This window comes from Leuciscus leuciscus (genome assembly GCF_965113295.1).
Source record: "Leuciscus leuciscus genome assembly, chromosome: 25".
Taxonomy (NCBI): domain Eukaryota; kingdom Metazoa; phylum Chordata; class Actinopteri; order Cypriniformes; family Leuciscidae; genus Leuciscus; species Leuciscus leuciscus.
The window spans coordinates 14,229,694-14,250,013 of record NC_138724.1 but is presented as its reverse complement, the minus strand read 5'-3'; the positions used below and the strand labels follow the sequence as shown (position 1 = coordinate 14,250,013).

General features: G+C 38.7%; 1 protein-coding gene across 5 annotated transcripts in view; it reads left to right on the top strand.

The window, feature by feature from the left end:
• Positions 1-20,320, top strand: part of atp8b4 (ATPase phospholipid transporting 8B4) — a 38,719-nt gene that overhangs the window by 15,696 nt on the left and 2,703 nt on the right. For all 5 annotated transcript variants that reach the window (XM_082159013.1, XM_082159016.1, XM_082159017.1 and 2 more), the window contains 19 exons: positions 723-793; positions 977-1,059; positions 3,738-3,896; positions 4,112-4,200; positions 4,659-4,855; positions 7,312-7,520; positions 7,607-7,650; positions 9,800-9,965; positions 10,089-10,277; positions 10,552-10,667; positions 12,866-13,030; positions 13,597-13,708; positions 13,796-13,901; positions 14,034-14,181; positions 14,465-14,648; positions 18,753-18,976; positions 19,065-19,148; positions 19,233-19,478; positions 20,019-20,157. In XM_082159013.1, coding sequence (XP_082015139.1) covers positions 723-793; positions 977-1,059; positions 3,738-3,896; positions 4,112-4,200; positions 4,659-4,855; positions 7,312-7,520; positions 7,607-7,650; positions 9,800-9,965; positions 10,089-10,277; positions 10,552-10,667; positions 12,866-13,030; positions 13,597-13,708; positions 13,796-13,901; positions 14,034-14,181; positions 14,465-14,648; positions 18,753-18,976; positions 19,065-19,148; positions 19,233-19,478; positions 20,019-20,157 — 2,731 coding nt within the window. The remainder of the gene's footprint in view (positions 1-722; positions 794-976; positions 1,060-3,737; positions 3,897-4,111; positions 4,201-4,658; positions 4,856-7,311; positions 7,521-7,606; positions 7,651-9,799; positions 9,966-10,088; positions 10,278-10,551; positions 10,668-12,865; positions 13,031-13,596; positions 13,709-13,795; positions 13,902-14,033; positions 14,182-14,464; positions 14,649-18,752; positions 18,977-19,064; positions 19,149-19,232; positions 19,479-20,018; positions 20,158-20,320) is intronic.

Sequence of the window (20,320 nt, the reverse complement as noted above, 5' to 3'; positions counted from 1 at the left end):
ATTAGATAAAAAATAAATAACTTTGTATTTATATACATATATATATATATATATATATATATATTTTTTTTTTTTTTTCTAAACTAAAAAATATAATCAGGCAGAAATTGTCTGTGTAATAATTTTTTAATTTATAGAATTTAGTAGTGTCCATAGATTAAAATAACTTAACTAATTGTAATTAAACTGAAATATTAATAAGTTATAATTAGAAATATTAGAAGTTTGGTCGTGAATTAAAATAGGAAATATTGATATCTTGATTTTTAGTGGTTTTAGCCTATTTAAATTTTTTTTTTTTTTTTTTTTTTACATTTTAAGTAATCTTGAGGACCCCTTAGAAATGTTTTGAATCCCCGGTTGAAAGTTCAAAAGTAATTTGCATAAATGTAATGCAAAGGCCGATCTCAAAATTGCTATCATGTTCAGTCCTTCCCCAATCACTGCACCAAATTTCATAAAGTTTTTCCATATGGTTCTATTGGCTGCCATGGACAACCAATCAGGAGCAGAATAAAAACGTACAAACCTTGGCACCTAAATACAACAACTATACCATCAAACTGACAGAAAAAGATTTTGATGATCCCAATATGACTGCTATTATCTGCGGACTTTAGTAGATGATAGCACCGTTTTGTAAAGAGTGGAATAGACTCATCCAGCACATGATTTATGAGTCTTGCACAGCTTTCAGTGTCCGCTCTCTCTCCTGTGTACAGGCTGACCTTCTCCTCCTCTCCAGCAGTGAGCCCTATGGACTTTGCTATATCGAGACTGCAGAGCTAGATGGGTGAGATGTTTTCTGTGAAATGTGTGTGGTGGCGCTAATATTCCGTGCTTCACTTCCCTTTGGACGTGTTCAACATCCAGCACAAGCATCTCAAATTCGATTTTGTGACTGACTGTATAGCAGTGAGAGCATGACACGATCATGAGCCTCTTTCATTCTTTCGACTCTTTCCGATTCCAACAGAGAAACGAACCTGAAGGTGCGCCAAGCCTTGACTGTAACCTCAGACCTCGGGGACGATGTTGCCAGGCTTGCAGACTTTAATGGTAAAGCTTTTATTCAAACACACACACCATTATTGCACCATCAACAGAAATGAACTTGAGTCAACACGAGTAAACATAAACACTTATTGCATCCGTCACATCGATTAGATCGATCTCTGTGGCTTTCTCTTGCGGAACCTTTGGTATGCTCGTGTATTTCTTTCGAAGGAGCGTTTGTAATGAGATTTGTAGTGTTTTCGCTTGGATTCCATTAAAGTTAATCTAGAGTGAAGCCCCTGCATTCGTGAAATTGGAAAAAAAATTATATTGGCTATAGTACTATCCAATGCAATCCAGTTCCAATGCTTCTAATTAGGATTAGGGATTTGAACACACTCATTCCATATTGTTTGTAATACGAACATGAGTGATAGTTCAAATTATATGGCTTTAATGGGGTGCTTTTAATTTAGTGTTTGAACAAACATCAAAAATCCCCTTAAAATTCCATTAAATGAGGGTATGCATTGACGTCACTTTCCCGCCGGTACAGGCCCCCCTCAGCCGGACTGGATCGAATAGGGGAAACTGCGAAAACACGAGTAAAACAAACGATTATCAGTTTAAACTAAAGGTTGGACTCGATATAGTGTTCCTTACAACTTAAAGGAGAAGTTCAATTTCAAATAAAAATTTCCTGATAATTTATTCACCCCGATGTCATCTAAGATGTCCATGTCTTTCTTTGTTCAGTCGAAAAGAAATTAAGGTTTTTGAGGAAAATATTCCAGGATTTTTCTCCATATAATGGACTTCAAATGGTTAAAATGTCAGTCTCAATGCAGCTTTCAAAGGCTCTGCACGATCCCAGCCGAGAAATAAGGGTCTTATCTAGCGAAACGATCGGTCATTTTTAAAAAAAAAAGTAAATTCTATACTTTTTAACCACAAATGCCCGTCATGACCATCTCTGAGATGCGCCACACATTACGTCATCACGTTGGAAAGGTCACGCGTGATGTAGTCGGAAGTACCGACCCAGTGTTTACAAGTTTGGAGTAGGAGGACCGTTCAAAGTTATTGTATGTTGAATGACACATATTTATATGTATTTGTGTCAGTTTATTGTTTAAAATGGTCCTCACGTGTGCATATCCTGGATGTTTAACGATATCTCGCGTGACCTTTCCATCGTGATGACGTGGGGCATCTCAGAGATGGTGCAAGACGGGCATTTGTGTTTAAAGGGGACCTATTATGCAAAATTCAAATTAATGTGTGTTGGCAGTGTGTACACAACCACCCAAAAGTGATCAAAATCCACTCACTCCTTTTTTATTAATCCCCATAAATCATCAGCATTGTCTCCCAACGACCTGTTTTCAGAATGCTGTTTTAGTGACGTCACTACAGCACAGGCCCCGGCCACGAGTGTTGACAGACACTGCCATTCTAACATAGACCCGCCCTGATCGAGTTCACAGCGAGTTGTACTGACGAGAATGTCTCCCAAGCGTTGTAGGTGTTGTGTGGCTGGATGTATTAATCCACATAGCTCTCTCTATTTACTCCCGAAATCTGAGGCAGCCGCTGAAGACGAGGTGGAATTATTTTGTTTTTAAAGAAAATGCTCCCTCAACTCTACCGAAATTCGTTTATGTAACGTTACTTGCGCACTTCTTATAACTTACTGTGTTTACTCAGCTCTTACGGTGATTTTCTGGAGTAAAACTGACGCTTCATCTTTTGTGTGATGTACAATAAACTTTATTAAACTCATCAGTATATGTTTGATCATCATTCGGACCTGGTCCGGAACAGCAGACTTGTATGCTATTAATAGTGGATACATATAAGCAGATGACAAATACGTTATAACCGTAATTAAACTACTAAACTATACCTGTTCCATCTCCATACAGCACTCTGACTCTGTAGGCATTATTGTCCGACTCCGGGTCGAAATGAACACCGTTACTGAGAGTTTCTGATATTATCATCATTCCGTGAGATGAAATTGTCCTGAGAGACTGAGCGCGAGCTCATGAAGCTCCGCCCCCTGTGTCGTGCAGCAGCAGCTTATTTGCATTTAAAGGGCACACACTAAAAAAAGCGTGTTTTTCTGAGCCCCAAAAAATGACAATTTAAACATGCTGTAAAAAATGATCTGTTGGGTATTTTGAGCTAAAACTTCACATACACACTCTGGGGACATCAGAGACTTATTTTACATCTTGTGAAAAGGGGCATAATAGGTCCCCTTTAATTTTTTTTTTTTTAAATGACCGATCGTGTATTCTCGTCACTTGATAAACTTACGGTTGAGCCACTGTAGTCACTTGGACTATTTTAAACATTGTCTTTTCTAACTTTTCTAATTTTAATTTTTGGGTGAACTAACCCTTTAATTTCTTTTCGACTGAAGAAAGAAAGACATGGACATCTTAGATGACATGGGGGTGAGTAAATTATCAAGAAATTTTAATTTGAAAGTGAACTACTCCTTTAACAAAGATCCAGTGATCCATGGATATTGACTTGCAGCCAGGAATCATGTTTCCTGACATTCATATGTGCCTGATTTCGACGCCGGGCAAATACATGAAGCAAATTTGCCTGTGAACGCTTTATATAAATACAATATAGATAGGTCTAAATCCGGGTGATCACTTATGATCAATGTAAAAAAAACAATTAACATCTTCCTGTCACATGTTGTCTTTGAACGTGTCTCCCAGGGGAAGTCATCTGCGAGCCTCCCAACAACAAACTGGATAAGTTCACAGGGACTCTATACTGGGAAGATAATAAGTATCCTCTGGACAACGAGAAAATGCTCTTGAGAGGCTGTGTGCTCCGTAACACCGAGTGGTGTTTCGGCTTGGTCATCTTCGCCGGTACGTTTCTCTTCAATATTCCTCCATTAATTGTCCTAGGCGAATGGCATTTTCACAGATGATTGATTGGCTATCTTGAGTAGATGTTCCTCAGAGACATATTGACTGCCTAGTTCTTCTGCCTCATCTGTAATCAATGTTATTATCTATGCTTAGCTCCTAATGCACACCATGATCTGCCCTGAGATGAACTCTGTTCTGATTGTCTCCATCAGGACTCCAAACCAAGCTCATGCAAAACTGTGGGAGTACGAAGTTCAAAAGGACCAGCATCGACAAACTGATGAACACCTTAGTGCTGTGGGTGAGTGTGTGTGGAGCATGCTGGGAATGATCGACATGTGGCATCTCACTTACTCATGCCACCAGCCTTTCAAAAGGGCAGTTCATTTTGTTATTGTAAAATGCTTTGCATGTGTTAAAGGGATAGTTCACCCAAAAATGAAAATGTTGTCAATTACTCAGTCTCATGTCATTCCAGACCCATAAAACTTTCGTTCATCTTCGAAACACAAATCTCTGAGAGATTTCTGTCCATAAATCTGTTCATCATATAAGACTTGGATTAAACAGTTTGATTCATATGGATTCATGAACGTTTTGAAGCCTGAAATCACTCAGATTTTATTTAAACCATCTTGATTTGTGTTTCAAAGATGAATGAAAGTCTTTGGAACGACATTAGGGTGATTCAATTATGAGAGAATTTTCATTTTGAGGATTTAAAATTAATCAGTGGAGACATATTTCCTGATTTTCCAGATCTTTGGGTTTCTCATCTGTATGGGGATCATCCTGGCCATCGGAAACACCATTTGGGAGCAGAGTGTTGGCAGCAACTTTTGGGAGTATCTTCAGTGGAAGCAACTCAAGATCAATGCAGTCTTGTCTGGCTTCCTGACCTTCTGGTCCTACGTTATCATCCTTAACACTGTTGTGCCGATCTCACTTTATGTTAGGTAGGTCAGATCATTCAATGTGGTGGTAAACTGGTTTTGCTTCAGGACAACAGGTTTCACTTTGAACATGAAGTGGCAACCCAATACAGTATTGTTTGCTGTAAAAAAAACATTGACAAAAATGTACCTAAAGTCAGACATTGTATATGTGCTATGTATGGAATCCACTTAAGAAAATCATAATTATGACATATAGTTAATTCAGGATAATTGGGACATTTTTCCCATTCATCTCAATGGCAAAAAGTGTCCCAAAGTCGAAAGTTGTATGATTTTTTAATGTCCTAATCTCATAAATTCAGCTTTTTATTTCGCAATTATTACTTTTTGTCATAATTTTAACTTTTTATCTTATAATTATGACTTGGTATGTAATAATTTAGATTTGTAATCTTATAATTAAGACTTTATGGTCTGGTTTCACAGACAGGGCTTAAATTAAGCCAGGATTACTCAGTTCAATTAGGACATTTAAGTAGCTTTGATAAACGTGCCTTAGAAAAAAAAAAAAACACATTACTGGTGTGCATCTAGAGACAAAACTATGGTAGTGGCATATTTTAAAGTCCCCCTGTAGTCAATAATTTCATCCCTTAAAACTCATCATTGATCACCAAAATTACATATTTAAAAGTTTTTTCCTTGAAAAAAAATTATTCATGCCTTAAAAAAGCTTGAATGTAACTCTACACCCTTGCCTCATTTAGTAAACCTGGTTCTATGAATATGCAAATTAGCCCCGCCTCCACTCACTTACACCAGCTCAGAGATCCACTCGTTGACGATCACACGTTGACCTGATTGGTTACAAGGTCGTTTGTGACGTCAGAAACACCGGCGATTTCAAGCCGTGTTTTTGAGACTGTCTTCGGTTCACTGCAGTTTTAAGGAGAAAATACTCAGCAATGGTGTGACTTATGAATTTGCACATGGTTTGTCTTAAAGCACATTAAAAACACCACATAGACATAAAACAACATTAAACGCTTGATATTCACCACAGGGAGACTTTAAGATACGCAGCTCAAACATGTATCTTAGTCCTGGACGAGCTTAAGATTCTTTATCTAATAATTGTGATTTTAAAAAGCATGCTGTGGTAAATCATCATTTGAATGCAGTAATTATGACTTTTTTTTGTACTAATTATTACTTTATCTCAATACTTTTACTTTGTCATAAACATAACTTAATATTTCAATTATGACTTTTGTAATATCTCATAATTTAGACTTTCTATTTTATAATTTCAAATTTGTATCTATTTTTTATACAAAACAATGTACAGACAAAAACAAATTCTTACAGATAAATAAATTAAAGGCGCAGTGAGCGATTTCTGAGAAACACCGTTGATATTTGCAGTCGACACCCAAACAAACACACCCCTCCCTTCATTGCTCCGCCCCCAAAATAACGAACACGCTACGAAACACAAGCAACCGCTAACCGCTGCCGCATCAGAAAGCTTGCGCGAGTATGGAAGAATCAGCTGTGACTCAACAACAGCATATCTTACTTCTGTGAAAAAGATTTATCGAGCAGAAACAAAGCAACCTCAGCGTCCGTTTTCAGACCTGAAAAGCTTTTCCAATATTAATACGTCCTAGATCTTGCTCATCACAACCCTTCTTCTTCCAATTATATTCCTCTGACCTTTTCATCTTTGGTATTATCTCAGCCATCTCTCTTTCCACAGTCTTTCCACAAATGTCCTCTCTCTCTCTCTCTCTCTCTCTCTCTCTCTCTCTCTCTCTCTCTCTCTCCACAGTCTTTCCACAAATGTCCTGCTTTCTCTCTCTCTCTCTCTCTTTCCACAGTCTTTCCACAAATGTCCTGCTCTCTCTCTCTCTCTCTCTCTCTCTCCCTCTCTCTTTCCACAGTCTTTCCACAAATGTCCTGCTCTCTCTCTCTCTCTCTCTCTCTCTCTCTCTCTTTCCACAGTCTTTCCACAAATGTCCTGCTCTCTCTCTCTCTCTCCCTCTCTCTCTCTCTCTCTCTCTCTCTCTCTCTCTCTCTCTCTCTCTCTCCCTCTCTCTCTCTCTCTCCCTCTCTCTCTCTCTCTCTCTCTCTCTCTCTCTCTCTCTCTCTCTCTCTCTCTCTCCCTCTCTCTCTCTCTCTCTCTCTCTCTCTCTCGCTCTCTCTCTCTCCCTCTCTCTCTCTCATCCCCATCATGAGTGGATACGCCCCTTTTTGCTGATTGGCTACAAGAGTGTTTTTGTGCTCCGTGGATCATTCCCAAGTAACTTTTATTCTTCTATTAACACAGCCAGGACTATGTGCAACACACAAAAACTTATCACACACTCAGAACAGACATCTAGCAAATATTTACAAAATTGTTTGTTCTGGTGTTGATTTAAATGTTCAACAGTGTTTCTCAGAAATCGCTCACTGCACCTTTAAGGACAAAAAAAAAAAAAAGAAGACTTGGACATAAACTTACTATATTACAGCGTAGAAGTTTTGCGGCTGGGCCACAGCTACTTTATAAACTGGGACAGACGAATGTACTACAGCCGCAAGGACACTCCCGCCGAGGCGCGAACCACCACCCTCAACGAGGAGCTGGGCCAGGTGGAGTTTATCTTCTCAGACAAAACAGGCACCCTGACCCAGAACATCATGGTGTTCAATAAGTGTTCCATCAACGGGAAGACCTACGGTACGCTTCAACACCTCCTGGTGTACGTCCACACTTACAGACACATGTGGATATATGTATTAATAGATGTGATTTTGTTTGTCCAGGTGATGTTTATGATGAGTTTGGGCATAAAGTGGATATTACTGAGGTAAAGAAACAAGTTTTTTATTTAAATTATTTCTAAATTAATTATTTTATTATTAATAATTTTTTAAAATGCATAAAATATTACTTTAAAAAATAATAATTATGTTGGCTTTCAGACTGTCCTGACTCCGTGTGCTATATATTTTCTGACTGATCCGACTTATGATTTTCATTAAACGGACGATCAAAACTACGAAAAGTCGCATAGGGGGTCGGTCAAAACTTTTGTACAATAAGACTTATAGAGTATTTAAGCTGTCTATCATTAGCAAAGCTTAATGACTATCATAAGACAACATGCTAATTCATGTTAGCAATGTGTTAAAAGATGCTAATTCATGCTAGCAGCATGTTAAAATATGCTAGCAACATGCTAATTCATGCTAGCAAAGTGTTAAATTATGTTAACAGTGTTAAAACATAGTAATTAATGCTACAAGCAACATGCTAATTAATGCTAGCAAAGTGCTAAATTGTGTTAGCAGCATCAAAGCCCGTCTACGGAAAGCCTGTTCACTCCAACGCCCTATTAAGTCCTATTGGTTGTAGTTCCAATCAGAGTTCCACTGGGGGCGCTCGCCATGAGTGCAAAATGAATGGGAGTCTATGGGGCTAGACGGCTAAATTTGTCTCTTTCACCCGATTGCCGTTGAGAAATCTCAGATTTGATTGTAGGTTTTGCAAGTTCAACATGGGTTATAGGTCGAAAGTTGAATGAACGAGTACTTATGTCCTTTCGATTTCTTACAGGTTGAGTTGTTGTTGCCCATAACACGCTAGCATTCTGCTAATGAACGCTGATTGGTCAGTGAAGGACTGATTACGACCAGAGATACCGTTTGATGGCATCGTGGCATCCGAAGCGGGACCAGAAACAAACAAAACCAAAACTCTTCTAGCACGTGTAGTTACCCATGTCAGCTGTGTTGTCGATGCCTCGAGAGAAAAGAAAGTGCAGAGCGCGAAAGCACCAAAGTGACTGAAGGATTGCCGTGAAGCAGTATCTCTGGTCGTACGATGTGTATGACGTCATTGACATTTTAAAAGACTTTTTAAAGCAAATAAGTGACTCTAAAAAATCTAACACCAAGCAATGTGTAATTTCTTTGCATCCCCTTTCGAAAACAACATTCAAATTACTAGACAAAAAATTATATCCTGAGAAAAGGGGATTTTGATGGGTATAGCTCCATAGACCTCCATTCATTCTGCACTCTTATATGGCACAAGAGTGGAACTGCAACCGGAAGTTTATTGAGTGGCACTTCTCCCCTAATTAGACTTTCTCTGGCAGCATGTTAATTCATGCTAGCTAGCGGTGTGTTAAAAAATGCTAGCAACATGCTAATTCAAGCTAGCAAAGTATTAGATTATGCTAGCAAAGTGTTAAAACATGCTAATTCATGCTAGCAACATGTTAAATCATGTTAGCAACATTTTAATTCATGCTACCAACGTGCTGAAACATGTTAGCAACGTGTTAAATCATGTTAGCAACCTGTTGAATCATGCTAGCAACATGTTAATTCATGCTAACAGCATGTTAAAACATGCTAGCAAAATGTTAATTCATGCTAGTAACATGCTAATCATGCTAACAACCTACTTATTCATGCTAGCAAAATGCTAAAACATGCTAGTGACATTTTGTTCCTTCTCTCAGTAAAACCTTTTTACTTCAAGCTGTTCAAAGTTATTTTAAACTTTCAAACCTGGCTTTGTCAAGCCAATATCAAAGTCTTCAACCTTTACTCATCTAGTTATATTTAAATGTTTGGTAACACTTTAGATTAGGGAACACATTCACTATTTACTAGTTTCTCATTAGTCAAGTCAACTTTATTTATATAGCGCTTTATACACTACAGATTGTTTTAAAGCGGGCTTTACAGGGATAACAGGAAAATTATACATTTCGGCTGTTGTTCATATTACTAGCATATTGGCTGTTTATTAGTACTTATAAAGCACATATTAATGCTATTCTGCATGACCATATTCTACATCCCTTAATTCAACCCAATACCTAAACATAACTAACTACTACAACAACTACCTTACTTATAAATACTTATAAGATAAATATATATTTTTTAATATAATGGACAAAATACAGATTTGGCAGTCACACTTGTCTCTGACTCTTGTAGAAAACACCATGTGTAGATTTCTCCTTCAACCCACTGATGGACCGGAAATTCCGTTTCCATGACAGCAGTTTGGTTGAGGCCATCAAGCTGGAAGAGCCTCTGGTGCAGGAATTCTTCCGTCTGTTAGCGCTCTGCCACACCGTCATGCCAGAGGAGAGAAATGAGGGTAAAACCCCAAACACCTTAAATATATCTTCACATCCTAGTAGCACTTTTGTTGTATTATGCAGCATAAGAGATTTTGAGTGGACTTTGATTGAAATGCCTCTGAAATGATTCCATGTTGAAGGTGAGCTGGTGTATCAGGCACAATCTCCGGATGAAGGAGCCCTGGTTACCGCTGCACGCAACTTTGGCTTCGTATTCCGGTCTCGAACGCCGGAAACCATCACTTTATATGAGATGGGTCAGGCGGTCACCTATCAGCTAATAGCCATTTTAGACTTCAACAACGTCCGGAAGAGAATGAGCGTCATTGGTTGGTTCTGATTCTTTCTCTTTTTTTAAATCTTCAAGACATTTTAAATAAAAACTTTTAAATTTTTATGTAATCTTAGTCACAATCTTGTATTGTCTGATAACTTTAATATTTCACAAAAGCTATGAATCATCCCTGACATAATTCTCTCTCTTATGTGTCTATGCATAATTCATCCATTCACATTGAGGAATCAATAGTTGGCTGGTCTGTTGATACTGTTGTATACTTGTATATTTATAAGTAGCACTCTCATTTCCTGTCTCTTCCGCAGTGAGGAACCCAAAGGGGCAGTTAAAGCTTTACTCAAAAGGAGCCGACACTATTGTCTTCGACAGGCTGGACCCATCTAATGAAGAGCTTGTGTTTACTACCTCAGAGCACCTTAATGTGAGTCTCTATTGTTAAGCCATCCTTCCCTGTAGAAAACATCAGCTTAGCTTAGCCCTATGTTGTGGATGTTGATCCCTAGCTATAGTACTGTGGTCAAGTGTCAAAAGAGTACCATGAATGATATTACTGTTTTTTTGGATGTGGCACGATGGTAATACCATTTTTGGGCATGTATTGTGGCGATAACATGTTTTTTTGTGAATGTACCATGGTAATACTAGCCTATGTTATTTTGTTGAGATAACATGTTTAAACCATGTTTTGGGCCATTTACATTCTAATACCATGTCAGTTAGATGCAATATCATGGTAAGACCATGGGGGCATTTACCATGGTAAAGCCAGTTTTGAGGCATGTACTGTTGTAATACCATATTATTTGAATGCAGCACCATGGTAAACCATGTTTTGCTCATGTGCTGTGATAATATCATGTTATTTGGATGCAGTACCATTGTAAAACCATGTTATTAAAACCATTTACTATAATAATACCAAGTTTTTTGGATGTGACACCAAAGTAAGACAGTGTCTTTTGGCCATTTGCTTTGGTAATAACATTTTTTTTGTGCCATTTACTATAATAACGCCATTATGGATGCAGTACCATGGTAAAACAATGTTGTTGGGCATTTACCATGTTAATACCTTGGAACTTGGATGAAATACCCCGGGAAGACCATGTTTTGGGGCATTTGCAATGGAAATACTGTATCTTGTTTCTTCCATGTTCTGGGTACTATGTTATTTGGATGCATTACCAGTATCATTGTAAAACCATGTTGTTTGGCATTTACCATGCTAATGCCATGTTTTTTTGGATGCAATATAGAAATACCATGTTTTGTGGCATTTACCATGACAATCCCGTGTCATTTGGATTTTACATGGTAATATACCATGTTTTTAGGCATGTACTATAATAATAATGTTATTTAGATGTAGAACAATGGTAAAAATCATGTTGTTGGGCATTTACCATGTTATTTTGATGTGATATCATGGTAAGGCCATGTTTTCGGGGCATGTCATTTTGATGTACAGTAAAACCGTGTGTAAAATCATGGTGTTTACTGTGATAAAATCATGTCCATCATTTACCATCTTAATATGTGGTTTGAATGCAATACCATGGTAAAACCATGTTTTGGGCCTTTATCATAACAGTACCATGTTCTTTCATGTTCATTTACCATGGTAATCTTTTTACTTTTAGGCTAAAACAAGTACTTTGTAGTGCCTCATAACCTTGAAATAGTATTGAAATACCGTGGTATTACTGTTTGAAACTAATACTGTTACCAAACTTTGGCCTTATTCAGGCATCACTAAAAGCCTTAATAATTATAAGCTTCAGGTTATGCAGATTCTTGTATTTTTTTAAGTCTTTTCATTCTGTGTTTGTTTCTACTCCACTCAATGCGCTTGAGAATCGTGACACTCAGAGATGTAGACGCACCGTTCCACTTGACAAATTACAGCAAATGCACAACGTGAGTGTCAGAGCGGCACAGTCGATACAAACAAGGCTCATTTTCTCCATGGCTAAAAGCTCTGTCTTAGTAGAGATAAGCTTTATTTTGTTCAGATCAATTCCATTAAGTTTCTTGTAGGCTTTTCAGATGGAAAACACTTTATACAAACACTTTTGGTGGCTCCAAACAGTGTGTTTCATTAATGTCCTTGCCTGCACATTATTGTTAGCATTTATATTAGCTACTTCGACAAAGGTACTTCTATTGCAAAAACCAGAAGAATTTCCTCAGAAAATGTAAAAGTGTATTTTTTAGCTGTAAATATTATCAATGAAATCAACCTCTCAAACCATATTCTAAGAAACAGTAACGCTATTGTCTAGAGCTCGACTGGTCAGTCTAAAAGCAGCCTATGGGCCGTACTTATTACAGACTATGAGAAGCTGTCCATTATTCATGTCTCATTTATGGCTTTCTGCGGGCCCTCAAAGTGCAATAAGACTCACGTCACTGGAGAAGCTATGCTAGTGGGATAAAAATAGCAAATAATGATAGCAAACTTAACTCAAATTAGATCAAAGATGGGAAGAACTGCGTAGCGTGCTCCTTATTTTCACTGAAGAAATATTTGATGTAATTGTAATTGACTGAGTTTCAAGTTTCATGGTGAGATAAATATATCCCTCTGGTAAATGAGTGTCCTCTGTTTCTGTGTGGTAGGAGTTCGCCGGGGAGGGTCTGAGAACATTAGCGCTGGCGTACAAAGACCTGGATGAAGACGTGTTTGATCAATGGATGAAGAAACTGCTGTTCGCCAGCACGACACTGGATAACAGAGAAGAGAAACTCGGAGCTCTGTATGAAGAAATAGAGCAGGGCATGATGGTAAATGTGACTTTATTATAATTGAGACCATCTATCTATCTATCTATCTATCTATCTATCTATCTATCTATCTATCTATCTATCTATCTATCTATCTATCTATCTATCTATCTATCTATCTATCTCCATCCCACAGAATTTGTCCTCACACCCAATGTGCGGCACATAAAGCCGCCTCAGTACTAAACTGATTTCTTTTTTGCCGCTTATTGCGCTTAAACAGTCAAATACACACAAAATAATGTCAAAATGCCGGTCTTGGCGAGTATTCACATAAACAACAGTCAGTTATGTTTTAATTAACGTAAACAGTTGAGAAAGAAAACGCATGTGTAACAGTATAATGGATCTGTGCATCAGGTCTTAAAGTGACAGCAGCCTAATAAACCGGCTGCCAAATTATGAGATACATTTTAAAATATCTACAGTACTGTGCAAAAGTCTTAGGCATGTTAATATACCTTTTATTATGCACCATGTTATTATGCCTTCAGTTAAACACAATGATTTCATACTGCGTTATGTTACATTTTGCTTTTGAAACAATGTCTCTCATTTTCCTGAAGCTGCTCGGTGCTACAGCGATAGAGGACAAACTTCAAGAAGGAGTTCCAGAGACGATTGCCTGTCTGACCTTGGCCAACATCAAGATCTGGGTGCTCACCGGAGACAAGCTAGGTAACCAGTGCTAATGAGAACCTATAGCATTCATCGAAGACCTAATCGAGACAAATTCTCACTGTCTCGTTCCTGTTGTGGTTGCAGAGACGGCAATGAACATCGGCTACTCGTGTAACATGCTCAGAGACGACATGGACGAGGTGTTTATAATCTCAGGTCACACCATGCTTGAGGTTCAACAGGAGCTCAGGTAACGTTTAATGAAAAAAAATGTCATTCTTGGACAAAGATTAAAGGTCTTACAACCTGTTTCGACAGATTGAATTGACCTATTGTTTGTTATAGTAAAATAAAATGTCATTTTCTGATGCTTTGTGCAAAGGACTGCTAAAGAGAGAATCATGGGACCCAGCGGAGAGAAATTCAGCAGTGGCCTTGACATGGAAAAGACAGAATTGTACTCGAGTGACTCCGTCTTTGAAGAGACCATCATCGCAGAGTACGCTTTAATCATCAACGGACACAGTTTGGTAAGGGTCTCCGTCTGGGTCCTGAAGAGGATTTAACTTAATTGCTGTTTTAATAATGTGTTGCTAAGCTCCTAACCATGGTCGTTGTCTTCAAAAAAGAACATTTGGTTCAGCACTATCCTGAAATTTTTTTTACGGTAGAGAGTGGCAGAAATCGGTTTTGTTTGGATAACTGTCCTTGAGGCCAATGACATAACTTAATTGAAATCATTCTGCCGACACATGTTGACAGCGTATACATGTCAGTAAATGTAAGGTTTGTGTGTATTGATCTACCATGAAGGCTCATGCCTTGGAGGCAGACCTGGAGCTGATCCTGGTGGACGTGGCGTGTCTGTGTAAGACTGTCATCTGCTGTCGGGTCACTCCACTGCAGAAAGCTCAGGTGGTTGAGCTCATAAAGAGACACAAGCAAGCCGTCACTCTCGCCATCGGAGACGGAGCCAATGACGTCAGTATGATCAATAGTAAGACGTCACTTTCTTGCTAATCAATGCCATAATACATCCACAACACCAAACCAATCAACCTGTCCGTCTGTCTGTCTGTCTGTCTATCTATCTATCTATCTATCTATCTATCTATCTATCTATCTATCTATCTATCTATCTATCTATCTATCTATCTATCTATCTGTCTGTCTGTCTGTCTGTCTGCATGTTTCTATCTGTCTATCTATTAGGGGTGTAATGGTTCACAAAATTCACGGTTCGGTTCGATACGATACACTTGTGTCACGGTTCGGTTCGGTACGTTTTTGATACAGCAAAAAGAAAGAAATGGCAGAGAAATTTCCTTGATTTAATTTTTTTAATTCTTTTTTTATATTAAAACTAACATCATAAAGTATGATTTTTTTTTTTACTTTGAGCAATTCTGGAGCTATAATTGACTCTTCTTAGGAGCATATAAAACAAAACAGCTCCTTGGAAAAAAATGAAATGTAATATTGTAGTAGTTATAAACAAAGGTTTATTTTAGTTCAGATTAACATTTGAGGGCAGCAATTGTATTCATAATGTCAAAATAAAACCGACGTAATGTTACTTGCAGGCATTATAGCCTAGCCTACTATTCCTGCCAAACTTCCATGGTTGCAGACAGTGAGTGTTACTACAGTAACTTAAATCCATGGTGAATGTTGCTGATCTGTGGACACTGGATAGTTCATTCATGGCACAATGTTTCTTCCTGGTTTCCACGTCAGCGCTGTTTGATCTGTTAATAATGGAGAAATGTGAATGTTTCTCACTAGATCTCGCAGCGATGTTATTACTCCTGTGGCGAATTCAAATGCTTTCTTTACTGGATCTCGTAGCGCTGTAGTAACAGTGTCGCATGATCACGATCGGCTCGCGCTGCACTGGTCCAAACTGATAAACGGTCCTTCAACCACACAATAACGAGCAGTTTCGTTCCGCTTGCATTACGTTTTCCGTTTGATGTTGGGCAATGTTGTGGTCGCGCCGGCGTCTCTTACATTATGAGCGCGCTTGCCACGCGCAACGCGCCTACATTTGAAATTTTGGTCGGCAGGAAAAATGGTCCAATGAACTGTTCGGTTTGAAAATGCGTACCGAAAACCGAACCGAAAGCCTCGTACCGAACGGTTCAATACGAATACGTGTATCGTTACACCCCTACTGTCTATCTGTCTGTCTGTCTGCATGTTTCTGTCTGTCTGTCTGTCTGTCTATCTATCTGTCTGTCTGCATGTTTCTATCTGTCTATCTATCTGTCTATATATCTGTCTGTCTGCATGTATCTGTCTGTCTATCTATATATCTGTCTGTCTGTGTGTCTGTCTGCATGTTTCTGTCTGTCTATCTGTCTGTCTGTCTGCATGTTTCTATCTGTCTGTCTGTCTGTCTATCTATCTGTCTGTCTGCATGTTTCTATCTGTCTATCTATCTGTCTATATATCTGTCTGTCTGCATGTATCTGTCTGTCTATCTATATATCTGTCTGTCTGTGTGTCTGTCTGTCTATATCTATCTGTCTGTCTGCATGTTTCTATCTGTCTGTCTATCTTTCTATCTGTCTGTCTGTCTGCATGTTTCTATCTATCTGTCTATATATCTGTCTGTCTGCATGTATCTGTCTGTCTATCTATCTATGTCTGTCTATTTATCTGTCTGTCTGTTTGTCTGTCTGTCTATATCTATCTGTCTGTCTGCATGTTTCTATCTGTCTGTCTATCTATCTATCTGTCTATATATCTGTCTGTCTGCATGTTTCTATCTGTCTGTCTATCTATCTATCTGTCTATATATCTGTCTGTCTGCATGTTTCTATCTGTCTATCTATCTGTCTATATCTATCTGTCTGTCTGCATGTTTCTATCTGTCTGTCTATCTATCTATATGTCTGTCTGTCTGTCTGTCTGCATGTTTCTATCTGCCTGTGTCTGTCTGTCTGTCTATATATCTGTCTGTCTATCTGTCTGTCTGTCTGCATGTTTCTATCTGTCTGTCTGTCTGCATGTTTCTATCTGCCTGTGTCTGTCTGTTTGTCTATCTATCTGTCTGTCTGCATGTTTCTGTCTGTCTGTCTATCTATCTGTCTGTCTGCATGTTTCTATCTGTCTATCTATCTGTCTGTTTGCATGTTTCTGTCTATCTGTGTCTATCTGTCTATCTATCTGTCTGTCTGCATGTTTCTATCTGTCTATCTATCTGTCTGTCTGCATGTTTCTATCTGTCTGTCTATCTATCTGTCTATATATCTGTCTGTCTGCATGTTTCTATCTGTCTGTCTATCTATCTGTCTATATATCTGTCTGTATGCATGTTTCTATCTGTCTGTCTATCTATCTGTCTATATATCTGTCTGTCTGCATGTTTCTATCTGTCTGTCTATCTGTCTGTTTGCATGTTTCTGTCTATCTGTGTCTATCTGTCTATATATCTGTCTGTCTGCATGTTTCTATCTGTCTGTCTATCTATCTATCTGTCTATATATCTGTCTGTCTGCATGTTTCTATCTGTCTATCTATCTATCTGTCTATATCTATCTGTCTGTCTGCATGTTTCTACCTGTCTGTCTGTCTATCTATCTATATGTCTGTCTGTCTGTCTGTCTGCATGTTTCTATCTGCCTGTGTCTGTCTGTCTGTCTATATATATGTCTGTCTGTCTGTCTGTCTGTCTGCCTGCATGTTTCTATCTGCCTGTGTCTGTCTGTCTGTCTATATATCTGTCTGTCTGTCTGCATGTTTCTATCTGCCTGTGTCTGTCTGTCTGTCTATATATCTGTCTGTCTGTCTGCATGTTTCTATCTGCCTGTGTCTGTCTGTCTGTCTATATATCTGTCTGTCTGTCTGCATGTTTCTATCTGCCTGTGTCTGTCTGTCTGTCTATATATATGTCTGTCTGTCTGTCTGTCTGCATGTTTCTATATGCCTGTGTCTGTCTGTCTGTCTGTCTGTCTATATATCTGTCTGTCTGTCTGCATGTTTCTATCTGCCTGTGTCTGTCTGTTTGTCTATCTATCTATCTGTCTGTCTGCATGTTTCTGTCTGTCTGTCTATCTATCTGTCTGTCTGCATGTTTCTATCTGTCTATCTATCTGTCTGTCTGCATGTTTCTGTCTATCTGTGTGTCTGTCTGTATATATCTATCTGTCTGTCTGCATGTTTCTATCTGTCTGTCTATCTATCTGTCTGTCTGTCTGTCTGTCTGTCTGCATGTTTCTATATGCCTGTGTCTGTCTGTCTGTCTATATATCTGTCTGTCTGTCTGCATGTTTCTCTCTGCCTGTGTCTGTCTGTTTGTCTATCTATCTATCTGTCTGTCTGCATGTTTCTGTCTGTCTGTCTATCTATCTGTCTGTCTGCATGTTTCTATCTGTCTATCTATTTGTCTGTCTGCATGTTTCTGTCTATCTGTGTGTCTGTCTGTATATATCTATCTGTCTGTCTGCATGTTTCTATCTGTCTGTCTATCTATCTGTCTGTCTGTCTGTCTGTCTGCATGTTTCTATCTATCTGTCTGTCTGTCTGTTTCTGTCTGTCTATCTATCTGTCTGTCTGCATGTTTCTGTCTGTCTATCTATCTGTCTGTCTGCATGTTTCTGTCTATCTGTGTGTGTGTCTGTCTGTATATATCTATCTGTCTGTCTGCATGTTTCTATCTATCTATCTGTCTGTCTGCATGTTTCTATCTGTCTGTCTATCTGTCTGTCTGCATGTTTCTCTCTATCTGTGTGTCTGTCTGTCTATATCTATCTGTCTGTCTGTCTATATCTATCTGTCTGTCTGCATGTTTCTATCTGTCTGTCTATCTATCTGTCTGTCTGCATGTTTCTATCTGTCTGTCTATCTATCTATATGTCTGTCTGTCTATTTATCTATCTATCTGTCTGTCTGCATGTTTCTATCTGTCTGTCTGTCTATCTATCTTATTCTTAATGCACAGTGTGATCGGGTGCTTGTGACATACAGTATATACGCCATACGGCTGAAATATTCGATGTAGATGCACTGCTGGTCTAATAGAGTGGTTGCTATGGAAATATGCTGGGTTTTTTGAGATGTGTGTAAAGATGTGTGTGTACGGTCTGCTCTCCCCCAGCGGCACACATTGGTGTGGGCATCAGCGGACAGGAGGGCATGCAGGCGGTGTTGGCCTCTGACTATTCCTTTGCCCAGTTCCGCTACCTGCAGCGCCTCCTGCTCGTCCACGGGCGCTGGTCCTACCACCGCATGTGCAACTTCCTCTGTTACTTCTTCTACAAGAACTTTGCCTTCACACTGGTCCATTTCTGGTACGGGTTCCTCTGTGGATTCTCTGCCCAGGTAAATATTTCAGCCTGTGGATGCAATATGCATATGATTTCAATTGAAGACTGTAAATGTATATATAATTGTTATTTTGTCATTGCAGACGGTATATGACCAGTGGTTCATCACACTCTTCAACATTGTCTACACCTCACTTCCTGTTCTGGCCATGGGCCTGTTTGATCAGGTAAGCCTGGTCATGATGTCAGTTTTTGCAGCACCAAACACTGCAATCTTTGCCTTTTAACATTGAGATTGTTGTTTTTTGCAGGATGTGAACGAGCAGTACAGTTTACGCTATCCAAACTTGTACAGACCTGGACAGCTTAACCAGCTCTTCAACAAGAGAAAGTTCTTCACCTGTACGCTGCAGGGGGTCTGCACCTCTTTTATCCTCTTCTTCATCCCATATGGAGCCTTCATGACCGCTGTGCGGGATGACGGCGCACAAATCACTGATCAGCAGGCTTTCGCCGTCACCATAGCAACCTCTTTGGTCATTGTGGTCAGTATACAGGTGAGCCAATTTAACAACTGTGCTTGTTAACTAAGTCCATTAAAATAACTACTTCAGAAATAAATTACAAAAAGTTTTTTTTTTCTTTCTCTGAGGGACACGTTTGATGCGAATTTCTCTTTATCTTGACTGTGGAATCTAAAAGATTGATGTTAACCCTAACTTTAACCCAAACCATATATAGATAAAAATAGGTGAATTTGAGAAATAAAAATGTATGTTTTGTTTAATAAAGGTGCTTTACTAATTGTATAATAACGATGTTTTTAAAAAAAATTCATGACATTCAAACACAATTACCCTAAATCTCATTCTCGTGAGTTTCCCACTGGTATTAACAACCTTGTGGTGATGTTCATGTGCGTTCAACTCGTAAATACGATCTTTTACGACATGACTTGAACGCACCATTTGAACTTGTTCGGCATGTCCCTGACTCCGCCCACATGTTATGTCACAGACTAAATTCAAAATAAGAGTTTAACAGGGATTCTATACAATTTATGTTAACAATTGTTGAAATATTACATTTTGTTTCAGATTGGGCTTGACACCAACTACTGGACCGCTGTGAACCATTTCTTTATATGGGGCAGTCTAGCTGTTTACTTTGCGATCCTTTTTGCATTGCACAGCGACAGCATTTTTACCATCTTCCCGAACCAGTTTCCTTACATAGGTAAGAATTTAAATGCATTTAGAGAAGTACTTTTAGTAATTATTTATTTACTTCATACTGACATCTACTGGTGTGGATGTAGCATCATATTTTTGCTGTACCATTGTGAAAACCATATTCACAGCATTTTGTTATCAATGATTGCATCATTCTAAGACCAAAA